General features: G+C 55.1%; 2 protein-coding genes and 1 non-coding gene across 7 annotated transcripts in view; 1 reads left to right on the forward strand and 2 right to left on the reverse strand.

The window, feature by feature from the left end:
* ITGB4 (integrin subunit beta 4) overlaps nucleotides 1–4,246 on the reverse strand; it is a 31,489-nt gene extending 27,243 nt beyond the window's left edge. For all 3 annotated transcript variants that reach the window (XM_061144815.1, XM_061144814.1, XM_061144816.1), the window contains exons 1-2: nucleotides 4,118–4,246; nucleotides 504–592 (exon numbers count right to left, since the gene is read on the reverse strand). In XM_061144815.1, coding sequence (XP_061000798.1) covers nucleotides 504–582 — 79 coding nt within the window. In that variant the 5' untranslated portion in view covers nucleotides 583–592; nucleotides 4,118–4,246. The remainder of the gene's footprint in view (nucleotides 1–503; nucleotides 593–4,117) is intronic.
* Nucleotides 4,247–9,984: 5,738 nt separating this feature from the next.
* Nucleotides 9,985–10,091, forward strand: LOC133058071 (U6 spliceosomal RNA). The gene has a single exon (XR_009693195.1). It is a non-coding gene; the product is annotated as a U6 spliceosomal RNA (small nuclear RNA).
* Nucleotides 10,092–13,098: 3,007 nt separating this feature from the next.
* Nucleotides 13,099–18,002, reverse strand: part of SAP30BP (SAP30 binding protein) — a 33,281-nt gene continuing 28,377 nt past the window's right edge. For 2 of the 3 annotated variants that reach the window (XM_061144819.1, XM_061144821.1), the window contains exons 7-11: nucleotides 17,634–17,694; nucleotides 17,045–17,096; nucleotides 16,027–16,085; nucleotides 14,810–14,894; nucleotides 13,099–14,629 (exon numbers count right to left, since the gene is read on the reverse strand). In XM_061144819.1, the coding sequence (XP_061000802.1) occupies nucleotides 14,448–14,629; nucleotides 14,810–14,894; nucleotides 16,027–16,085; nucleotides 17,045–17,096; nucleotides 17,634–17,694 (439 nt within the window). In that variant the 3' untranslated portion in view covers nucleotides 13,099–14,447. Of the gene's footprint in view, nucleotides 14,630–14,809; nucleotides 14,895–15,165; nucleotides 15,247–16,026; nucleotides 16,086–17,044; nucleotides 17,097–17,633; nucleotides 17,695–18,002 lie in introns of all 3 variants that reach the window. The other variant, XM_061144820.1, reaches the window with a different exon arrangement.

The raw sequence follows: 18,002 nt of genomic DNA on the forward strand, positions 1-18,002 counted from the left end.
CCAGTGAGGGCGGGGAAGCCCTGACTTGCAACATTTACCAATTTCCAAAGTATAAGTGTTCTCACCACGGACTGCTCTGAGCTACCAGCCATGGCGTCCACTGACAGGTACTATTGCCTCAGTAGGCGCCCTTTGCGGACTGCAGACACTCAGAGAGCGGGTGACGATCACCTCCCTCTCCTTCTAACTCCCATAAAATCTCTCAACTTCGCTGTCCAAGCGTCAGTACACCCTGCAAGCGCGGGCCTTCTCTGAGTGGATGTCTTTTCCCTCCTTTAGACCAAGTCTCCTTCCGCTTCCCTAAGTGTGTGGGCCACAGAGCTCAGGATCACGGCTCCGCAGCCCTTGAAGCGGGTGGTGGCTGTTTGTTGAATGGTTGAGTGAGGGTCTGGGTAAGACTCTGAGTGACAGCCTCTCCCCACACCCTGCTACCTTAATAAGGGCAGTGCCTTGAAAGCTGAGGCCCCGCCAAGAAGGGTGCTGCAGGGGTGTGTCCGACTCACCCATGGCCCCGGGGAAGCTGATGCTCAGCAGGGCTGCCAGCAGCAGTCTGGTCCATGGGCTGGGATGTGGCCCTGCCATCCTCCTCTTCCTGTAAAACAGCCACAATTGACACACGATGCCTGACAACCCTGGTCCACGTGTCAGCTCACTGGGTCCTCGTCAGAGCTCCACCGTTCCCATTGCACAGATGTACAAACTGAGGCTCTGAGAACGCTAGTGACGTTCCAAGGCCACCAGGCCTACAAGAGGCAGGGCCCAGGGCCCCTGACCCCTCTTTTCCTCTGCCCCCTTCCTGGGCATCCCCAGAGCGGCCAGCTGCCCTGCAGGCCGACGCCCTGCCAGGGAGGCCCCTGCCCTCTCACCACCCAGGACTCTGGGCTCTGAGCTTGTCCCAGTGCTGGGTCTCTTGTGCTGGGCTCCCCGGAGGGCAGACCAGGGCTTTTTCCACCCTCGCCTTTCAGACCCCACTGGGTTGGGTCAGGCTTGGCAGGGACAGGGCCACCCTAGAGGGTCCTGGCCCACTTACTTGCCCCTTGGTTATGGGATACAGCCCAGGAGGAGGGGGGCCCTCCCCAGTATTTGGGGCCTGGGGAAGGGAGGACATGATTTGCTACTCAGCTAAGTTCTGTAATGGTTGCCTAGCCCATTGGAGGAGGGGTCCCCTCACCTCTGCCTGCCCCAGAGTTGAGTTGGGGGGCCCTGAGCAGATCACCCTTTCAAAACTTAGCCTGGAGCGGGATTACAAACCCCTGCAGCCCACTCATACACACACACACTGCCGGCCACCCCAGGACACCCCATCTGCCTTTGCTTCACTGTTTTTTTTAAATGATTTATTTATTCTTTTTTTTTTCACTGTGCTGGGTCTTCTTTGCTGCATGGGCTTCTCCTTAGTTGCGATGCGCAGGGTTCTCTGGTTGCGGCTCCCAGGCTCTAGGGCACAAGCTCAATAGTGTGGCACATGGGCTTAGTTCCTCCTCGGCCTGTGGGATCTTCCAGACACGGGAATGAACCCGTGTCTCCTGCATTGGCAGGTGGATTCTTTTACCACTGAGCCAAGGAAGGCCCCTTTGGTTCAACTATTAAACCATCTCAAGTCATTCGTGACCTTCGGGGCAGGCAGTGGCATCCCTGAGAACGGTTCAAGATGGACAGCCTGCTGAAGAGAAGGGCAGGCCAGAGGCACCCGGCCTGGCAGAGCTGAGGGCAAGAGTGACCACCCCAGCCTCTTTCTGCAGAGCCAGTCACCCAGCAGCCCGAGACTACATCATGCCTACTGGCCCTCATCCTTGGGTCCTCGTTCAGGCCTTGGCTTGTGGGGCTGGCACACCCCAGGCTCTGGGGAGACCCGAGGGGCTGCAGGAGGGCATGCCTCCGTCTCTCCGAGGTGGCTACCAGGAGCTCCAACACGTCCGCAGGCGGTCAGCTGGGGAGGAGCCTGCCTCTAAGAGGGGCCTGGAGTAAGGGTGCCTCGAGCCAGCCGAGGAGGGGTGCTTCTTGGGGGGAAATGGTTTTCCTGTGGCCTTGGGGCACAGGCACCACACCCACAGGCTACACAATGCTGGCTGCTTCCCTGGGCCTCCCTGGGGCACCATTACACATGCAGGTACAGGCACTGCCCAGCCTGGCTCTTACTCACTCTCCTGTGCCCGCAGGCCGGGCACACAATGGGCGAGTGCCCAGCATGTCACGTACATAATCGCCATTTAATCTGCACGGGAACCAGTGAGGGAGGACGGCCTGATCCCCTCTGTCCAGATGAGACGGGGCAGTGCAGCAGCATACCACCCCCCGCCCCATTTAACCTTCACCTTATATTCAGAGACTCTGAAATAGCAGTGATGCACACAGGAGTGTTGTGTTTGACTCAACTTGTGTTTAAAAAAAAAATTTTTTTTTTTTTTTAAGGCTGAATCTTGCAGCATGAGAGATTTTAATTCCCCAACCAGGAAATGAACCTGTGCCCCCTGCATTGGGAACATGGAGTCTTAACTACTGGACCACCAGGGAACTGTCTAAAAAGCTTTTTTGTTTTTGGCCACACTGCGTGATTTGTGGGATCTTGGTTCCCTGACCAGGGAGTGAATCCAGGCCCCGACAGTGAGAGCACCGATTCCTATCCACTGGACCACCACTGCATGCGTGTTCAGGCATGTCCGACTCTTTGCTACTCCACAGACTGGAGCCCGCCAGGCCCCGCCGTCTATGGGAGTTTTCCAGGCAAGAATACTGGAGTGGGTTGCCATCTTCTCTTCCAGGGGATCTTCCTGACCCAGGGATCGAACCCGTGTCTCCTGCATTGGCAGGCGGACTCTTTACCACTTTGCCACCTGGGAAGCCCTGGACCACCAAGGGGACTCCCTAAAAAGTTTTCAAACTAGTCATTGGTGGGTGAAAAAATAAGATCTCACATAAGAGTTAGGACTGTGGGCTTCCTGGAAGACGTGACTGTGGTGGCATGGGCAGAGCCCTTGGGACATGAACTCTCCAGGCTACTCTGGGTCCCACCAGGCGCGGGGCCTTTTCATGTAGCAGCCGGGTCCCGGAAGTGTGTGCCTGCCACCCACTGTAATCACATAGCGGCACACCCAGGCTGGTAGGCTCAGGGACACACACATACTCTTGGACACGCGCTATGGCCCGCATGACGTGGGCTCAGTGTTCTGACACTCACCCCATGGGACCCCTGCTTGGCACGTCCGCACCCACCCTCCACGGCTCTTCCCTCCTGCTTCCCTATCCTCTAGCCTCTCTGCTGCTCTATCTCCCGCAGATTCAAGGCCAAGGAGACAGACAGACACCCCTTCCCCGCTGTCCCTACTGCTCTCCTCTACCCGCTCAGCCCCCCGGGACGGAGACCTGCAGCCTTCACTTCCATCTGTGGCCCGAGGCAGCCACAACCCAGTCCAGCCTTGGACTCAGGGTGTGGCGAGGCCACTGGGGAGAAGGAGGAGCTCCCACCTACAACCGACAGGGCCACCCGGGGCTGAGGGAGTGGGGACGGGGGTGCTGGCCCTGGAGGAGGACACAGTGGTGGGCCGTGAGGTTAGGAGGGCTTCCTGGAGGAAGGGTGTCCCGAGCAAGGCAGGCGTGTGCCCGGCCAGGAGGAGGGGAGAGTCAGGGAGTCCCCAGACCCCAGTTGGACGGTGGCACCGCCCAGCCAAATCAGAGGGCCTCTGCCCCTAGGTGGCTGCTTCTTTTTGAACCCCAAAAGGACGCAGCCCAGGAGGCCTGCCTGCCACCTCCCGGACCCTGCCCATCACTTTCTCTCAAGCACCCACCAGACGCCCAGACCCTCCCTGCTGCCATCCTCCACCCAGAGGTCTGACAACCAAGCGCCTTCTCCAGCTCTGCCGTCCCCTTGGCCCCAGGGGTCCCCTGGACACACCCGGGCAGGCTGGGCACCTGCCCTGGGCGGCCGGCCTTTAGGAAAGGAAGAGCTGGGGAAACAAAAGCCGCCGGCCCACCAATCAGCTCCCCGCGGGGCTGCCCCGGGCTGGGGTGCGCACTCCCTTTCCGCTTCTCCTCCCGGAGATCTCCGAGAGCGCGCCCAGCCTCGGCGGCTCGGGGCCCTGGAGGGGCGGGCGGAGTGCGGGGGCATGGCTGGACTTACCTTGGGGCGGACTCGCGCCCTCCCCGCGCTGGGCTCCGCTCGGCAGCTCCAGATGCGACGCGCGGGCGAGCCGGGACGGTGCGGAGGGCGGGCTGCAGGGAGGGCGGGCGGCGGCGGGGAGGGGACCGCTTTATGGGGCGGGCGGCAGGTAGGAAGGAGGCGCTGGTGAGTCAGGCCGGCCGCATTCCTGCGCGCGGCGCGCACCTGTCGGGGCAGGAACCGGGCGCTGCCGCTTCTGGGCCCGCCCCCCGGAAAGGGCTGCGGCTCCCGCGGCGCCCGGCCCCGCGCCCCGACCCAGGGCGGCGGGGCCGGGGAGGAGCCACCCGCCTCTCTCCGGTCCAGCCCCGGGAGCGGCGCCTCCTCTCCCCTCGGGGCTTCAGACTCGGGGGCCGGGTTGCCCCCAGCTGGAGGCGGCCCCGCCTAGCCCCCTTCTGGGACCGCCGTCCCTCTCCTCCAGACCCTGGGCCGGGAGCCATCGCCCCTGCCCTGGGGAGCCATCGGGGGCCCCAGACACACAACCCGACAATCAACACCGCGCATCCCCTCTCTGTGTGCCGGCGCCGAGGACGAACCCTGGGCTGCCCCAGGCCAGGTCTGCCTTCCCGCCGTCTTCTTAGCCTCCCCAACTCCCCAGCGCACTCACCACGTGTGCCCAGAGGGAGCTCTGGGCAAGGACTGGTTCTCTGAGTGTCTGCAGGCAAGCTAATTAAACCTTCTTAAAGCGAGAGTAATGCCCCTCAAGAGGTAGCACCCACCTGAGGTGGAGAGGCACTCGAAAGGTTACAGCTGTTCTTGACAAGCTGCTTCACAAATCTGACACCACCACCGCCCCCCACCCCCACCCATCCTCTCTCAAGTACTGCAGGTTAAGTGGATCCAACCCTCTCCTGTTGCTCCATGACTTCAACTTGGTCTATTTCTCTGGCCCCACCTTGCACAAAATGCCCCCTTCTCCCCCGCCAACCAAGCAGCTTCAAGCCAGCGTGCTTTTGCAAACAGGGACCAGGGCTGTTTTACACCAGGCTGGTCCCTCTACTTGGGGTCTTCCCACTCTCACCCAGCCTGGTGTATCCTCCTTATCCTTGAGGGCCTTACGCTGATGTCACATGCTCCAAGGAGCCTCCTTGACCTCTCTGAACCCTGGACTGGGTTGTGTACCCCTGTGGCATGGTTTTTTTTTTTTTTTTTTTTTTTTTTTGTCATTTGCCATACTGGTTTGAAATTATCTGTTTAGGGGTCTCTTCCCCATTGCACGGTGAACCCCAAGGTTGGACACGGTGTAGCACATCTTTTGATCCCCAGCACCTAGCTCAGTGCCTGGCACATAGCAGTTGCTCAGTAAACGTGTAGTCGACCCAGAAGGGATTGTCACACGCCTTCCTTAGCCTCAGCCTTCTCATCTGTAAACAGGTGCAAACACCGCCAACTCTCAGAGTGACCCTAGGAACAGCTGGGACTGACTGAGGCGCCGAGGACACCAAGCGCTCACTGCAACTGCGCGAGCCACAGGTCACCCCTTGGCCACCTTGCCCGGTCCTCTGAGTTCTGCTCTGCATGGGCCAGGGGCTCAGAGGCTGGCTCCTGGACTCGGGAGCTCTGTGGCAGGAGCCCCACTTTGATTGAGGTACCCAGGTCATGCCCTACGGACGTGAGCCTCTCCAGCAGTTGCCCAGTCCACCCTGGGAAATACAGGGTCAGGGAGCAGCCTGCCAGCACTATCCATCAGGGGGTGCACACCGCAGTGGGGGCTGCTGATGCGCCCTCCAAGAGAAGGAGACCCCAGCCCAGGGGCAGTAATGCCACAGACCCCATTCCAGACCCTTTTAAAAATGACTGACGGGGGGCTTCCCTGGCGGCTCAGTCAGAAAGAATCTGCCTGCCAATTTAGGAGACACGGGTTCCATCCCTGGTCCTGGAGGATCCCACATGCTGCAGAACAACGAAGCCGGTGTACCGCAACTAACTGAGCCTGCGCTCTAGAGCCCGAGAGCCGCAACTACTGACGCTCGAGCACCCTGGAGCCCATGGTCCGCAATAGAGGCCACCGGAATGAGAAGCCCTCACACCTCAACTAGAGAGTAGTCCCCGCTCGCAGCATCTAGAGAAAAGCCCGCACAACAAGGAAGACCTAGCATGGCCAAAAAGAAAAATAAATAAAATCATATATAAAAAATGACTAGGGGGACTTCGTGGTGGTCCAGTGGTTAAGACTTGGTGCTTCAGATGCAAGGGCTGCAGGTTCAATCTCTGGTTGGGAAACTAAGATCCTACATGCTGTGACGTACAACCAAAAAAAAAAAAAAAGACTAGGGGAGCAGAAGTTTGGCAGCAGCTGAGAGGTGGGACGTGCACCCTGAGAGGCCCTCAGAAGACAACCCGTGAGGTCCCTCCGGTTTCTTCAAGTCTGGAATTTCATTACACGGAACCTGAGTATGGACCTGGGGCAGAGGGCGGTCCGTGAATCATCTGAGATCACGTGTGAAGCTCAAGGTGTATCTGACCCGGGAATGTGGGTTTGCCGGGAAAAGGATCTTTCGATTACACTGAATTCCGAAATAGGTACTGGTCCCCAAAGGGTTAAGGAGCTTTGTACTACATATTACTTCCATACAAAAAAAAAATAAACAAAAACCCCTATTGTCTGATTTTGCAGCCTTAGGGCCAGAGTGAGTCTGGTATGTAGTGGGGTTTCCTTCTGCAGACTCTGTCAAGGAGCTGAGGTCCCTGAAACAGAGGTCCAGGAACCTCAGATGGCAGCTCCCACCTGCCCACGCTCATTCCACGGCCTCAGGGAGGCCAGACTTGCTCCCTTATTAGGTCAATCCTTTATTCATTTGACAAGCATTTAACGAGCTCTTATACCAGGTGCCGGGGATCCCAGAGGAAGGATCCACACCACCTGCTTGCTTCACAAGGCTTACAGTTTAAACCACGGGCATCCGAGGTGGGCTGCGTATTTTCCAGGGATGCACCACAGGGCGCACTATTCTTTGCTTGACCGTGTACATCATTTACAGTACCCATTTCTATAAAGAAACAACTTAAATGGATGCTAGATAAATGGACAATGGATGCTTGACCAGAACAGTTTGGTGACCCATCTAGAGACCTTGTATTAACTCCCACCACAGTAGACTGTTTTATCTTTCTTACTCCTAAAACAGTCTCTCCTCTCTCTCACCCCCAAACATTGACTTTAAAAAAATCATTTTATTTCTATATTTTTGGCTGTGCTGGGTCTTTGCTGCTCTTGGGGCTTTTCTCTCCTTGCAGGGAGCAGGGGTGACTCTCTAGTGGTTGTCCAAGGGCTTCCCATTGTGGCGGTCTCTCTTGCTGTGGACGGTGAGCGGAATTAGGTAGTTGTGGCTCCCCGGCTCTAGAGTGCAGGCTCAGTAGTTGTGGCACATGGGCTTAGTTGCTCCTTGGCACGGGGGATCTTCCCGGACCAGGGATCAAACCTGTCCTCTGCATTGGCAGGTGGATTCTTTTTTTTTTTTTTTAATTTTTATTTTTATTTTTTGGCAGGTGGATTCTTAACCACTGACCACCAGGGAAGCCCTCCACTATTTTTGGCTTGACAATGTAGGTTACTTATTGGAAGAGTGGTACCCATTTCTATAAACAGCTTAAATGATAAATGGACAGTGAATGTATGACCGGAACAGTTTGGTGACCCATCTAGAGACCTTATCTCAACCCCCACTACAGTTAGTGTTTTTATCTTTCTTACCCCCGGAACAGCCTCTCCCCTCCCCCACCCGCAAACACTGACCTTTTCAAGAGATAGGCTGGTTGACCAGAAGAATGTCCTACTGTCTGTATTTGTCTGATTACTTCCTCATGGTGTTATTTAACTTGATTTTTATCCTCCTGTAAACTGGAAGTTATGTCTAAAAGCCTGATTAGATTGAAAGTTTCTTGGCAAGGATGGTCTTAAGAGGTGCTGTGTTTTATTGGATGGCACAGCTTGTTAGCTGCCTCACCATCTCTCTTAATTGTAAAAATGCATTTTCACTTTATGATTAAGAAGTAATTAAGAGGGGGTGATGGTGTTTTGTCATCCTGCCCTTTTCCCAACAAACTTTCACTGAACAGTTCTAGCATCCATTGTTGACCCTTGCTTGAATCAATTATCTTTGGGGGTTGAAGAGTAGTGACTTTCTGTTTCTATATTTAATAAAAGGTATCCTTCAAATTAAAAAAAAAAAAAAAGGTTTCCTTCATCAACTGGGAATGAATTATACACCTCCAAAATACAGGGTAAAATCTTTTTGAGTTATAGAACTTTAAACAATTACTATTACATTACAAAACAACCCCAAAGATTTTTTTAAACTGTAGTAAAAACATAACAATTACATCATAATCAGTTATTTATTTAGGCTGTACCTCGTGGCTTGAAGAATCTTAGTTCTCTAACCAGGGACTGAACCCAGGCCAGGGCAGTGAAAGCGCCTAACCACTGGACTGCCAGGGAATTCCCTTAATCAGTTTAAGTGTATAGATCAACAGTATTAACTATGTACACATTGCTGGGAAACAGATTTCCAGAACTTTTTCATCTTGCAAACTGAAACTCTATACCCATTAAATGGCTCCTCACGTCCCCCACCCCACCCCTGATTAACTATCATTCTATTTTCTGAATCAGTGATTTTGACCACTCTCAGTTCAGTTCAGTTCAATCACTCAGTTGTGTCTGACTCTTTGCAACCCCACAGACTACAGCACTCCAGGCTTCCCTGTCCATCACCCAACTCCTGGAGCTTGCTGAAACTCATGTCCATCGCATCGGTGATGCCCTCCAACCATCTCATCCTCTGTCGTCCCCTTCTCCTCCTGCCTTCAATCTTTCCCAGCATCGGGGTCTTTCCAGTGAGTCAGTTCTTCTCATCATGTGGCCAAAGTATTGGAGTTTCAGCATCAGTCCTTCCAATGAATATTCAGGACTGACTTCCGTTACGATTGACTGGTTGGATCTCCTTGCAGTCCAAGGGGCTATTACTACTACTCTAGTGCCTCATGTAATTGGAATCACACAATCTGTCTTTTTGTGTTTGGCTTATTTCACTTAGTATAATGCCCACAAGCTTCCTCTCTGTTGTAGCATGTGGCAGGGTTTTCTTCCCTAAAGACTGAATAATATTTCATTGTATATATAGACCACATTGTTTTTATCCATTCATCTGTCAATGGACACTGGGTAGCTTCCGCCTCTTGGTTATTGTAAATTAGCTGCTGTGAACACGGGTGTGCAGTCATTATCTTCCAGACCCTGCTTTCAGTTTTATGGGATATCAGCCCAGAAGTGATGGACCACGTGGTGGTCTTATTTTTAATTTTTTTGAGGCCCACCATACTGTTTTCTGTAGCAATTGCATCATTTTATAATCCCATCAGCAGTGCACAAGGGTTAATTCTTTTAATTCTAACTTTCAGAGTAAAGAGTTGATATATTCAACTTGAATGGTGGCAAATACATTTTTCCTGTTTCTTTCACATCAAATACCACGCACGAATGGATTTTCACTTGTCCAATAGTTTACACTGGTGATGTTCTGACATAATAAGCAAGATATGTTTGGTTTTTGTCCATGGTTCTTGGAAAAGCTCTGGAGCAATAAAAGTGAAAGGAGAGTCTTTGTTATTCATAAGAAGCTCCTTTCAATAACAACCGAGTTTATGTTAATGAGGTGACTTTTGGAAAGCCACTAAAGTTAGGGGCACTGGTTGTCAGGGGAACCAACCATGTGATTAGAGCTGGAACTTTCAGCCTCAATACTCCCCCACCCTCACCCCAACCCCCAACCTCCAGAGAAGGGGGATGGGTTAGAGATTGAGTTTCATCTCCAAAACAATGTCCAACGGTGCTCGCTTCGGCAGCACATATACTAAAATTGGAATGATACAGAGAAGATTAGCATGGCCCCTGCGCAAGGATGACACGCAAATTCGTGAAGCGTTCCATAAAAAAAAAAAAAAAAAAAAGTCCAACGGTTTAATGAATCATGCCTAGTAATGAAGGTGCGCAGTCATGTCAGACTCTGCGACCCCATGGACTGTAACCTGCCAGGCTCCTCTGTCCATAGAAGTTTCCAGGCAAGAAAACTGGAGTGGGTTGCCATTTCCTACTCCAGGGGATCTTCCCGACCCAGGGATCAAAGCCCCGTCTTCTGTGTCTCCTGCATGGGCAGGCAGACAGACTCTTTACCACTGCGCCTCCTGGGAAGTCCCTGCCTAGTCATCAACCTGACATAAAACCATACCCAGAGTGAGTTCAGATGCCTCCAGATTGCTGGGTACGTGGAGTGCTGGGAAGGGGGGTGGAGAGTCCAGAGAGAACTCCGCTTTCTTACCCTATACTGTGTCCTGTGCCTCTCTTCCTTCTGGCCGATCCTGAGATCCTGAGTTGTATCCTTTCATAATAAACCAGTAATCTAGTAAGTAAACTGTTTTCCTGATTTGTATGAGACCTTCTAGCAAATTATTGAGCCCAAGGAGAGATCATGGGAACCCCCAATTAACAGCCAGTCGGTTGGAAGTCGGGGAGGCCCGGACTTGCAATTGGCTTCTGGGTAGGAGACAGTCTTATGGGATGGAGCCCTTTTCACCTGTGGGGTCCGTGCTGACTCCAGGCAGTTGGTGTCAGAAGTGCTTGGTTGGGAAAAGCCCATACACCTGGTTCCAGAGCGTTTTATGTGTATTGTGAGCAGCAGTGTACAGGCAGCAAGGGAGTTTTTCCTTTTTCACAATAATTGGTCAGTGGGAGGTCTTTTCAAACCAGTTCCTTTGACCTTTGAAACCCCCCTTGCAGTCCTCCTTGCTTTCTGGGACAAACTGGTGCAATTCCATTTAGATTTCTGGGCTAGCCCTTTCTCTGCAAGCAGCCCTGGTTCCTTTTGGGAGGGAAGATTAAGATTTGGGTGCTACATGTGCTCTTTGCTACAGGGGGCCAGCCACTGCTTCTGGGTCCTTCCGAAGGACATAGCTGGGACTTTTTTCTTATTTTTGAATCATGAGCTCATGTCGACATTTCCAATTCAAATTTAAAATGAGTTTTCTGTGTTTCTTTCCTCTCTATACTTCTGGTTTTGTATTTCCTCCCTGTCTTACACAAGAGCATATACCCTGCACTGTTCAGCACCTTGCCCTTTTTCATTTTATTTCTCCTGAGGACCACTCCAAATCTAGTCACAGAGACCTTTCTTATTCTTTATGGTTCAAAGGACCTTGATTTTTTTTTTTTCTTTTAATTATAAAGATTTTATTTTTTGGTCACAAGGCCTGTGGGATCTTAGTTCCCTGATCAAGGATTGAATCTGCGCCCCCTGCAGTGGAAGTGTGGAATCTTAACACTGGACCACCAGAGAAGTCCCTGGAGAGCTTCAACATGCATAAAGGCGTTCCTCCTCATCAGGGAGAACACCCACACCCTCCCTCTGCAGGTGTGCATCTCTGCCTTGCTCCCGTCTTGAATAAAATAAACAGACTGTTTCTCTGCATGCACATCCCACACCCTGATTTGAAAAAAAAAAAAAAAGAACAACAAAAAAACCCTCATGCATAAAATTAGAGAGTACAGAGGCTTCCCGGGAAGCCTGATCTAGTGGTCAAGACTCAGTGCTCCTAAGGCCGGGGCCATGGGTTTAACCCTTGATCAGGGAAATAAGATCCTGCATGCTGCGTGGTGTGGCCAAAAAACACCCCCTCCATCCCTCCCATCACCTGGGCTCTTATCTCATGCCGGGCATTTGGGATAGTGCTGTTGGACGGTGTGGACGGATGCTGCAAAGCAGTAGTATTACCTGAGATGCAAGAAAGAGTAGGAGCATCTAGAAAGGAGCAACTAACGCCCAGGGGGGAAATCAGGAAGGGATTAAGAGCTGTGTCTTGAAAGTGTCAGTGCTAAGGTTGGGAGGAGCCAAGCATGGGGGTGTGGGGGAGGGAGGAGGAGGGTGAAGGCTACAGCGGTGATGAGAATGCTGGTGGCCTTGCCTGCCTGGCTGAAGTGGGCTCTCCCGTGGTCAGTGGGAGACCACGTGACTTGGTAAGAGCTGGGGGGCAGGAAGATGCTGGCCAGACTGGAGCTTGGATGGAAGAGTGCGAGTCAGCAGATGAGGCGGGGGGCAACTGGGGGGCCAGGGCAGCAGCGACGATGACGCGGAGGGGTTCCTGAAGTGACCCACAGCATGCAGGGAGATCACGGGGGTCCAGGGTGCAGGCAGTGAGCCTGGGGCAATCACAATGTCATCACCCAAGATGGGGACCCTGGGGAGAGGGTGGGGATGTGAGGTGGGTGGGACTGGAGAGCAGCTTGAACAGGCTGTGAGCAGAGACAGGGCACTTTGGGACACCCAGCCTTCAGAGAAGGCAGAGAACCTGCCCCTGTGGCTCCCTCAGTGGGACCAAGGTGGGCAGGCACTAAACCTGATTCACAGGAGAGTTAACTGAAATTCAGCGGGACTGAAGCCCTTCACCCATTCACCAGACTAGTGAGCGGAACAGCTCTAACTCTAGGCCGTCCAACTCCCAGGCTTCTTTCCCCAAGGCCCTTGTGACTGGGGCCCCGAGGGAGAATAGCCATCACTGCTCCAACCGGACAGCTCGGTGGCAGGTCTGGGAGTGCGTGGAGGACTGTTGAAGACCGTGACCCAGGCTGATTTTATCATCTCTAGAGGGTGCTTCCCTCCTTGGTCTAAAACAAGGAGCTGGACTGACTGCAACAAGCCTGTGTAGAGTACTCTATAAAATGTATTCCTGGTGGCTCAGTGGTAAAGAACTCACCTGCTAATGCAGGAGACACAGGAGACACAAATTCAATCCATGGGTCGGGAAGATCCCCTGGAGCACAAAATGGCAACCCACTCCAGTATTCTTGCCTGGGAACCCCATGGACAGAGGAGCCTGGTGGGCTACAGTCTGTGGGGTTGCAAAGAGTCGGACATGACTGAGCAACAGCGATGCATAAATCATCTCGCAGGTTCCTCACGACCAGCTCAAGAAGCTTTATTACCATGATTTGACAGAGAAGACTTACAGAGCAAAGGGCCTGAGACACACACAACTCAAAACACAATTTCTTTTAACCTGGGCTCCAGAGCAGAGGTGCTGACTCCGAGGTCCCAGCTGCTGCCACACAGCTGTGAAATTCCTCAAAAGACAGGAGACCTGACCTCTTCTGCAGCTGAGGATGTATTTGTGGGGAGGGGGCAGGGGTGGCTCCATCTCTACTCTGGGGGCCACAGGGCTGGGTCGTCACACTCTCCCAGTCATGCACCAGCATCCAGTGCCTCCTGGGGACCACTTTTCTGAACCCCTGCCCGCTCTGGGGAAGCAGGTCAGCGCTTCACAGCCCGGCTTCCTTCTCTGACGCGCGGCCCTTCCGCTGGCGGGGAGAGAGCTGCCCAAGAGCAGGAAAAGCACTCTTTACCTCCTGACTCCAGGCCTGGCAGCGGCTGGGAAATCTGTTTTTGCCCCAGAGGAGCCCCGAGGCCACTGGCGCTGCCCGAGGGCTGCTGTGGGGCAGAGATAACAGGCGCAGGAAGGGTGGGGTGGCGGATCCTCCCAGGAGCCGGGCTTTACGTAAACAATGAGCAGCTGCCCAGCCAGGCCAGGAGGTGATTCATCTCCCCACTGTGACCTGCCCCTTCCCTGCGTGGGCCAGGGGCCAGCCCCAGCCCTTCTGGTGACTGGTGAGACTTCAAAGGCCAGGGTGTGTCCAAGAGGTGGTTGGAGGAGGGCTCAATTGCACCCAGGGGGGGACAAGCTGGGCTCCTGCCTGACAACTGGTGGGGTTCAGAGCTCCAGGACCAGGGTAGCAGGAGCCTGGGCCTTCCCCACTCTCAGGACTCCTGCCTGCCCGCGCCAAGAGGCATTCACTGGGAATGACTGAGGTGACTTCTCGGGACACCCCCTCTGAGCCGGGCCACAGGCTATGGTCACCCCGCTGTCAACCCCGAGGTGAGGATCCCAACAGAGAAGATGAGAGGACACTTGAGTTTTCACATTTGCCTGAAAAACAGACTGTAGAAGAGACCAGGGCACCCGAGACGCCGAGATGTGAGGACGCGGCACTTTAATAGGGCGCAGACCCCGTGGCGGGGGCACCGTCCACAGAGCCCTGCTCCTTTGCAGCCCTGCTTCTTCCAGGTCAAACACCACCCGGAGCTCCTCGCAGGGAGGAGGGATGGGGAACGGGTCCCAGTCCTGAAATATACAATGTGGAACCTCCCAGGAGGCCGTGGTCTCGTCAGGTCCCAGAGTGGCTCCTCCCCTCCATGGAGGAGAGACTGTCCAAGCCACCCTAAGGCGGTCCCTGGGGTCCCTCGGGTCACTGCTTGGCCTTCTTCACGATGGTGCCCACGGCAGAGATAACGGTGGTCTTAGAGCCGCTGGCGCTGGTGGTCACGGTGACGACAGCTGGCAGGGTGGCCGTGGTGGTGAGGATGGTGGGCTGGGCTATTGTCGTCACCGGGATGGCTGAGTCCCACTTGCTCTTTCTCTTCTGGGCATCTGGGGACAAGGCCAGAGAGAAGTCAGGACCCACCCAGGCCAGTGATCCGAGACCAGGGAGCAGAAACGGCAGGCCGCAGCCCCAGGAAGCCGAGGGCAGCCGGGGAGCCGGAACCCGCCCCAGGCCCAGAGCCCTGCTCCCGCAGATAAGGCGGGGAGGCGGAGCGGAGCCGCCTGTACCTGCGACGGCTGTGCTGGCCGTGGTGGTGGTGGTGGCCGTGGCGTTGGTCGTGGTGCCTTTCTTGGTGCCAGTCACAAATTCAATCTGGGGGCGAGAGGGACGCGTGTCAGGCCTGCGCACAGCGTGCACCCACGTCTTTTTGCCAGCTGTCTGCTCCCGGGGGACAGGAGGCAACTTGGCACCGCACAAGGGAAGCGCTGAGAACCAGCTCTGACTGCTGAAGGGGGGAGGCGTTGGAGACGCGCCTGAAGAGGACGGTTACTCCTCTGGAGAGCTCCCGCAGACACCGGCCCCCCCGCCATGGCCATCTCCTCCGTGCTGGGGCACCCCTGCCGCCCAGGCCCCGCCCTCACACCTCGGGGGAGGCGGTGCCCGTGTGCACAGGGGAAGGACAGCTCCGGCCCCCAGGTGCTGCAGACACGTCCCTGCAACAAGCCTGGGGTTTGGAAAGGGGGGAGGAGAGAGAGTCGGGAAATTCAATCAGGGGTTAAGGATGAGGACTCCTGACTGCCCAAGCACCAGCTCCCCGAGGGATTAACCCTGTGGCCCCGGGGAGGGGGGTGGGGACACACGTCCTGGAGGCCACGCATGCCGCAGGAGGAGGACCAGGCTAAACCGCAGGTGGGAGGGCGGGCATCCTGCGGCTGTGTTCTCTCCTCGAGACTCCGGTCAGAAAGGGCACAGCCCAGAGGACTTGGTCTCACGGCCCAGTTTCCGTCCCCTGAAGGACCCAGACCAGAAGCAAGCAGCACGCTCAGGATCCTGATGCGAGGGGTCACCTGGCCACAGGATGTGCATGGAAGCACTCAGGCGGGCTACAGAGGCCAGTGCTGGAAGCCAAGAACGGCACAGACCAGAGCGCCCTGGGAATACGGAGCAATACGTCCGTATTTCCTCCGTTCAGGCCGAGGAGACCGCCTATGGGCCCAAAGGGAGAAAGCCCCCAGGGCTCGGCAGCTGTAACGGTGTGTGGGGGAGGGGACATGACGCAGCCAACATTAAGACCCCGAAACCAAGCAGAAGCAGCCCGGGAAGTGTCTTCAAGCTGTCATGGAGGCTTAAAATCCAGCACATCTAAGGCTGCTCGGAGTGTCACTGGGTGATGAACCAGCGGTGGGGGTGGAGTGGGGGTGAGGGAAGCCCCCTGGCTCAGCCTGCAGGACTCGTGTGTCCCAGACAGCTGCCCCCTTCATCAGGATGTCCACCCATCACTTACTTTGGTTCGCTCCTTTTTGGCCTTTTCCAACTTGTCCATTTCAATCTTTTGGGCTTTGGCTATGAAGACAGGACAAGCAGTTACAGAGCAGTGGATTAAACAAGAAGATTTAACTCAGGCCAAAGAACCCCGGACTGCTGCCTGCCGTTCTCCCCGGGGTCCTGTTTGCAGCAGCTCTTTGTGATGGGCAAAGTCACGACCCAGCCCTCAGCCAGCACAAAGCCGGGGCCTCACACTCCAAAGGCCCTGAAGCTGGGGCTGTGCACCCCATCTGGAGGGGTGAGCTGCCCCTGGGCTCCAGTAGGCTGCAGCCACGGGGAATGCTGACCTAGGGTAACCACCTTCTCAGCAACGGGGATCTTAGATTTGCATTGTTTCTTTTCTGGCCTAGCTGCACGGCACGTGGGATCTTAGTCCCTCGACCAGGGAATCGAACTCTGAGCCCCCTAGAGTGGAAGTGAAGAGTCTTAAGCACCTGACCACCAGAGAAGTCTCTGGATTTTTAGATAAAACACTAGCACTGAATTCAAATTAAAGCAAGACAGAACTTATACGGGCCTAACACCACACACCGACAGGCCGTATCTGGTGGTCCACAGGCCACTGGTTTGGGACCTGGCACCCGAGGGAGCGGGCCCCTGCACACAGCGCTGCACTGCCGCTGGCCCCCTGCCTGGGACCCGCCCACGCCTGCTCGGCCGCCTCTGCGCACTGTCAGACCTCGTTCGGACACGGTGTCCTCCATGAGGCCGCCCACCCTCCCCTGGCCCTCAGTCAGGTGGCCCAGCCTGCATCCTCATCACCCCGCTCGTTATTGCTGGAATCACTCCTTTGATCCTGTCTTCTTCACTGTGCTGTAAGCTTCTTCAGTCAGGGACGGGGATCTGGATGGTTCAAGGCTGCATACTCAGCTCCTCAGACATGGCCGAACATGGAGGAGACCCTGAAACCTGTGTTGCCTAATGACTGGAGAGACAGACAGATGGATGGGTGAGCGGGCAGATGAACGGCTACCCACCTAATGCCTCATAGTAGGAGTCTTCAGACCAGCCGTGGGGGTCAAACATATCCTGAAAAAGAAAAGGTCAGAGTTGCAGAAAGGGCCAGTAAATAGAAATGACTCAGAGACCACATGCTTCTCCCCAAGTCTTTCCATGGATCTTCCTGGCCTGGAGTCTCCTGCCTTCACGGGCAGGGAGGCGCAGCTGCTATCCCGTCTCCAGCCAACCCTACTTAGGACACTGAGGGCAGAGCAGCACTGTGGACGGGCTGACGTACAGGCCACGGCGACCCACGCTAGCCCCTAACCAACAGGGCACGGCGAGCCACGCTAGCCCCTAACCAATACGGCACGGCGACCCACGCTAGCCCCTAACCAATAGGGCACAGCGAGCCCACGCTAGCCCCTAACCAATAGGGCACGGCAACCCATGCTAGCCCCTAACCAATCAGAGGCCCCGGGGCTCAAACAGGAGCGATGGGGACGGCTCTCCTCTGCTGCCACTGTGCCACACGGACCTTTCAGTGGTTCCAGGTTGAAGCCAATGGGGAGGGCACAGGGTCCTGGGTCCCCTCCCTCATGCCCCGCCTCTGCAGGTGGCACGTACTTTTGGATAGTTGGTGCCGAGTTCATCAATCGCACAGAACTGGATGAGCTTCTCATAGATGCTGAAAGAAGAAAACCACAAGGCGCTAAGTGAGCCCGAGGCCCATGGCCCTGGGTAGCACCAGATTTCAAGAGATCAGAACCATTTAGCACTTGGGTGCAGACCAAGTCTTTAGCCCAGCTGAACTGATCTAATCAAGTTTCCAGGTGGGAGGGCAAATGTCCACTGACTTGACATTAAAAGTCACTTCTGGCCTTCCAACCTTCCACAGAGAGGGACTGGGGCCAGCGGCCCGAGCAAGTATGGTGTCAAGATGAGGTTTCAACTGGACGTCAGACCTTTAGTCTGTGGGGCTGGGTTGGGGCCTCC

The sequence above is a fragment of the Dama dama genome, chromosome 5 (assembly GCF_033118175.1).
Source record: "Dama dama isolate Ldn47 chromosome 5, ASM3311817v1, whole genome shotgun sequence".
Lineage (NCBI taxonomy): Eukaryota > Metazoa > Chordata > Mammalia > Artiodactyla > Cervidae > Dama > Dama dama.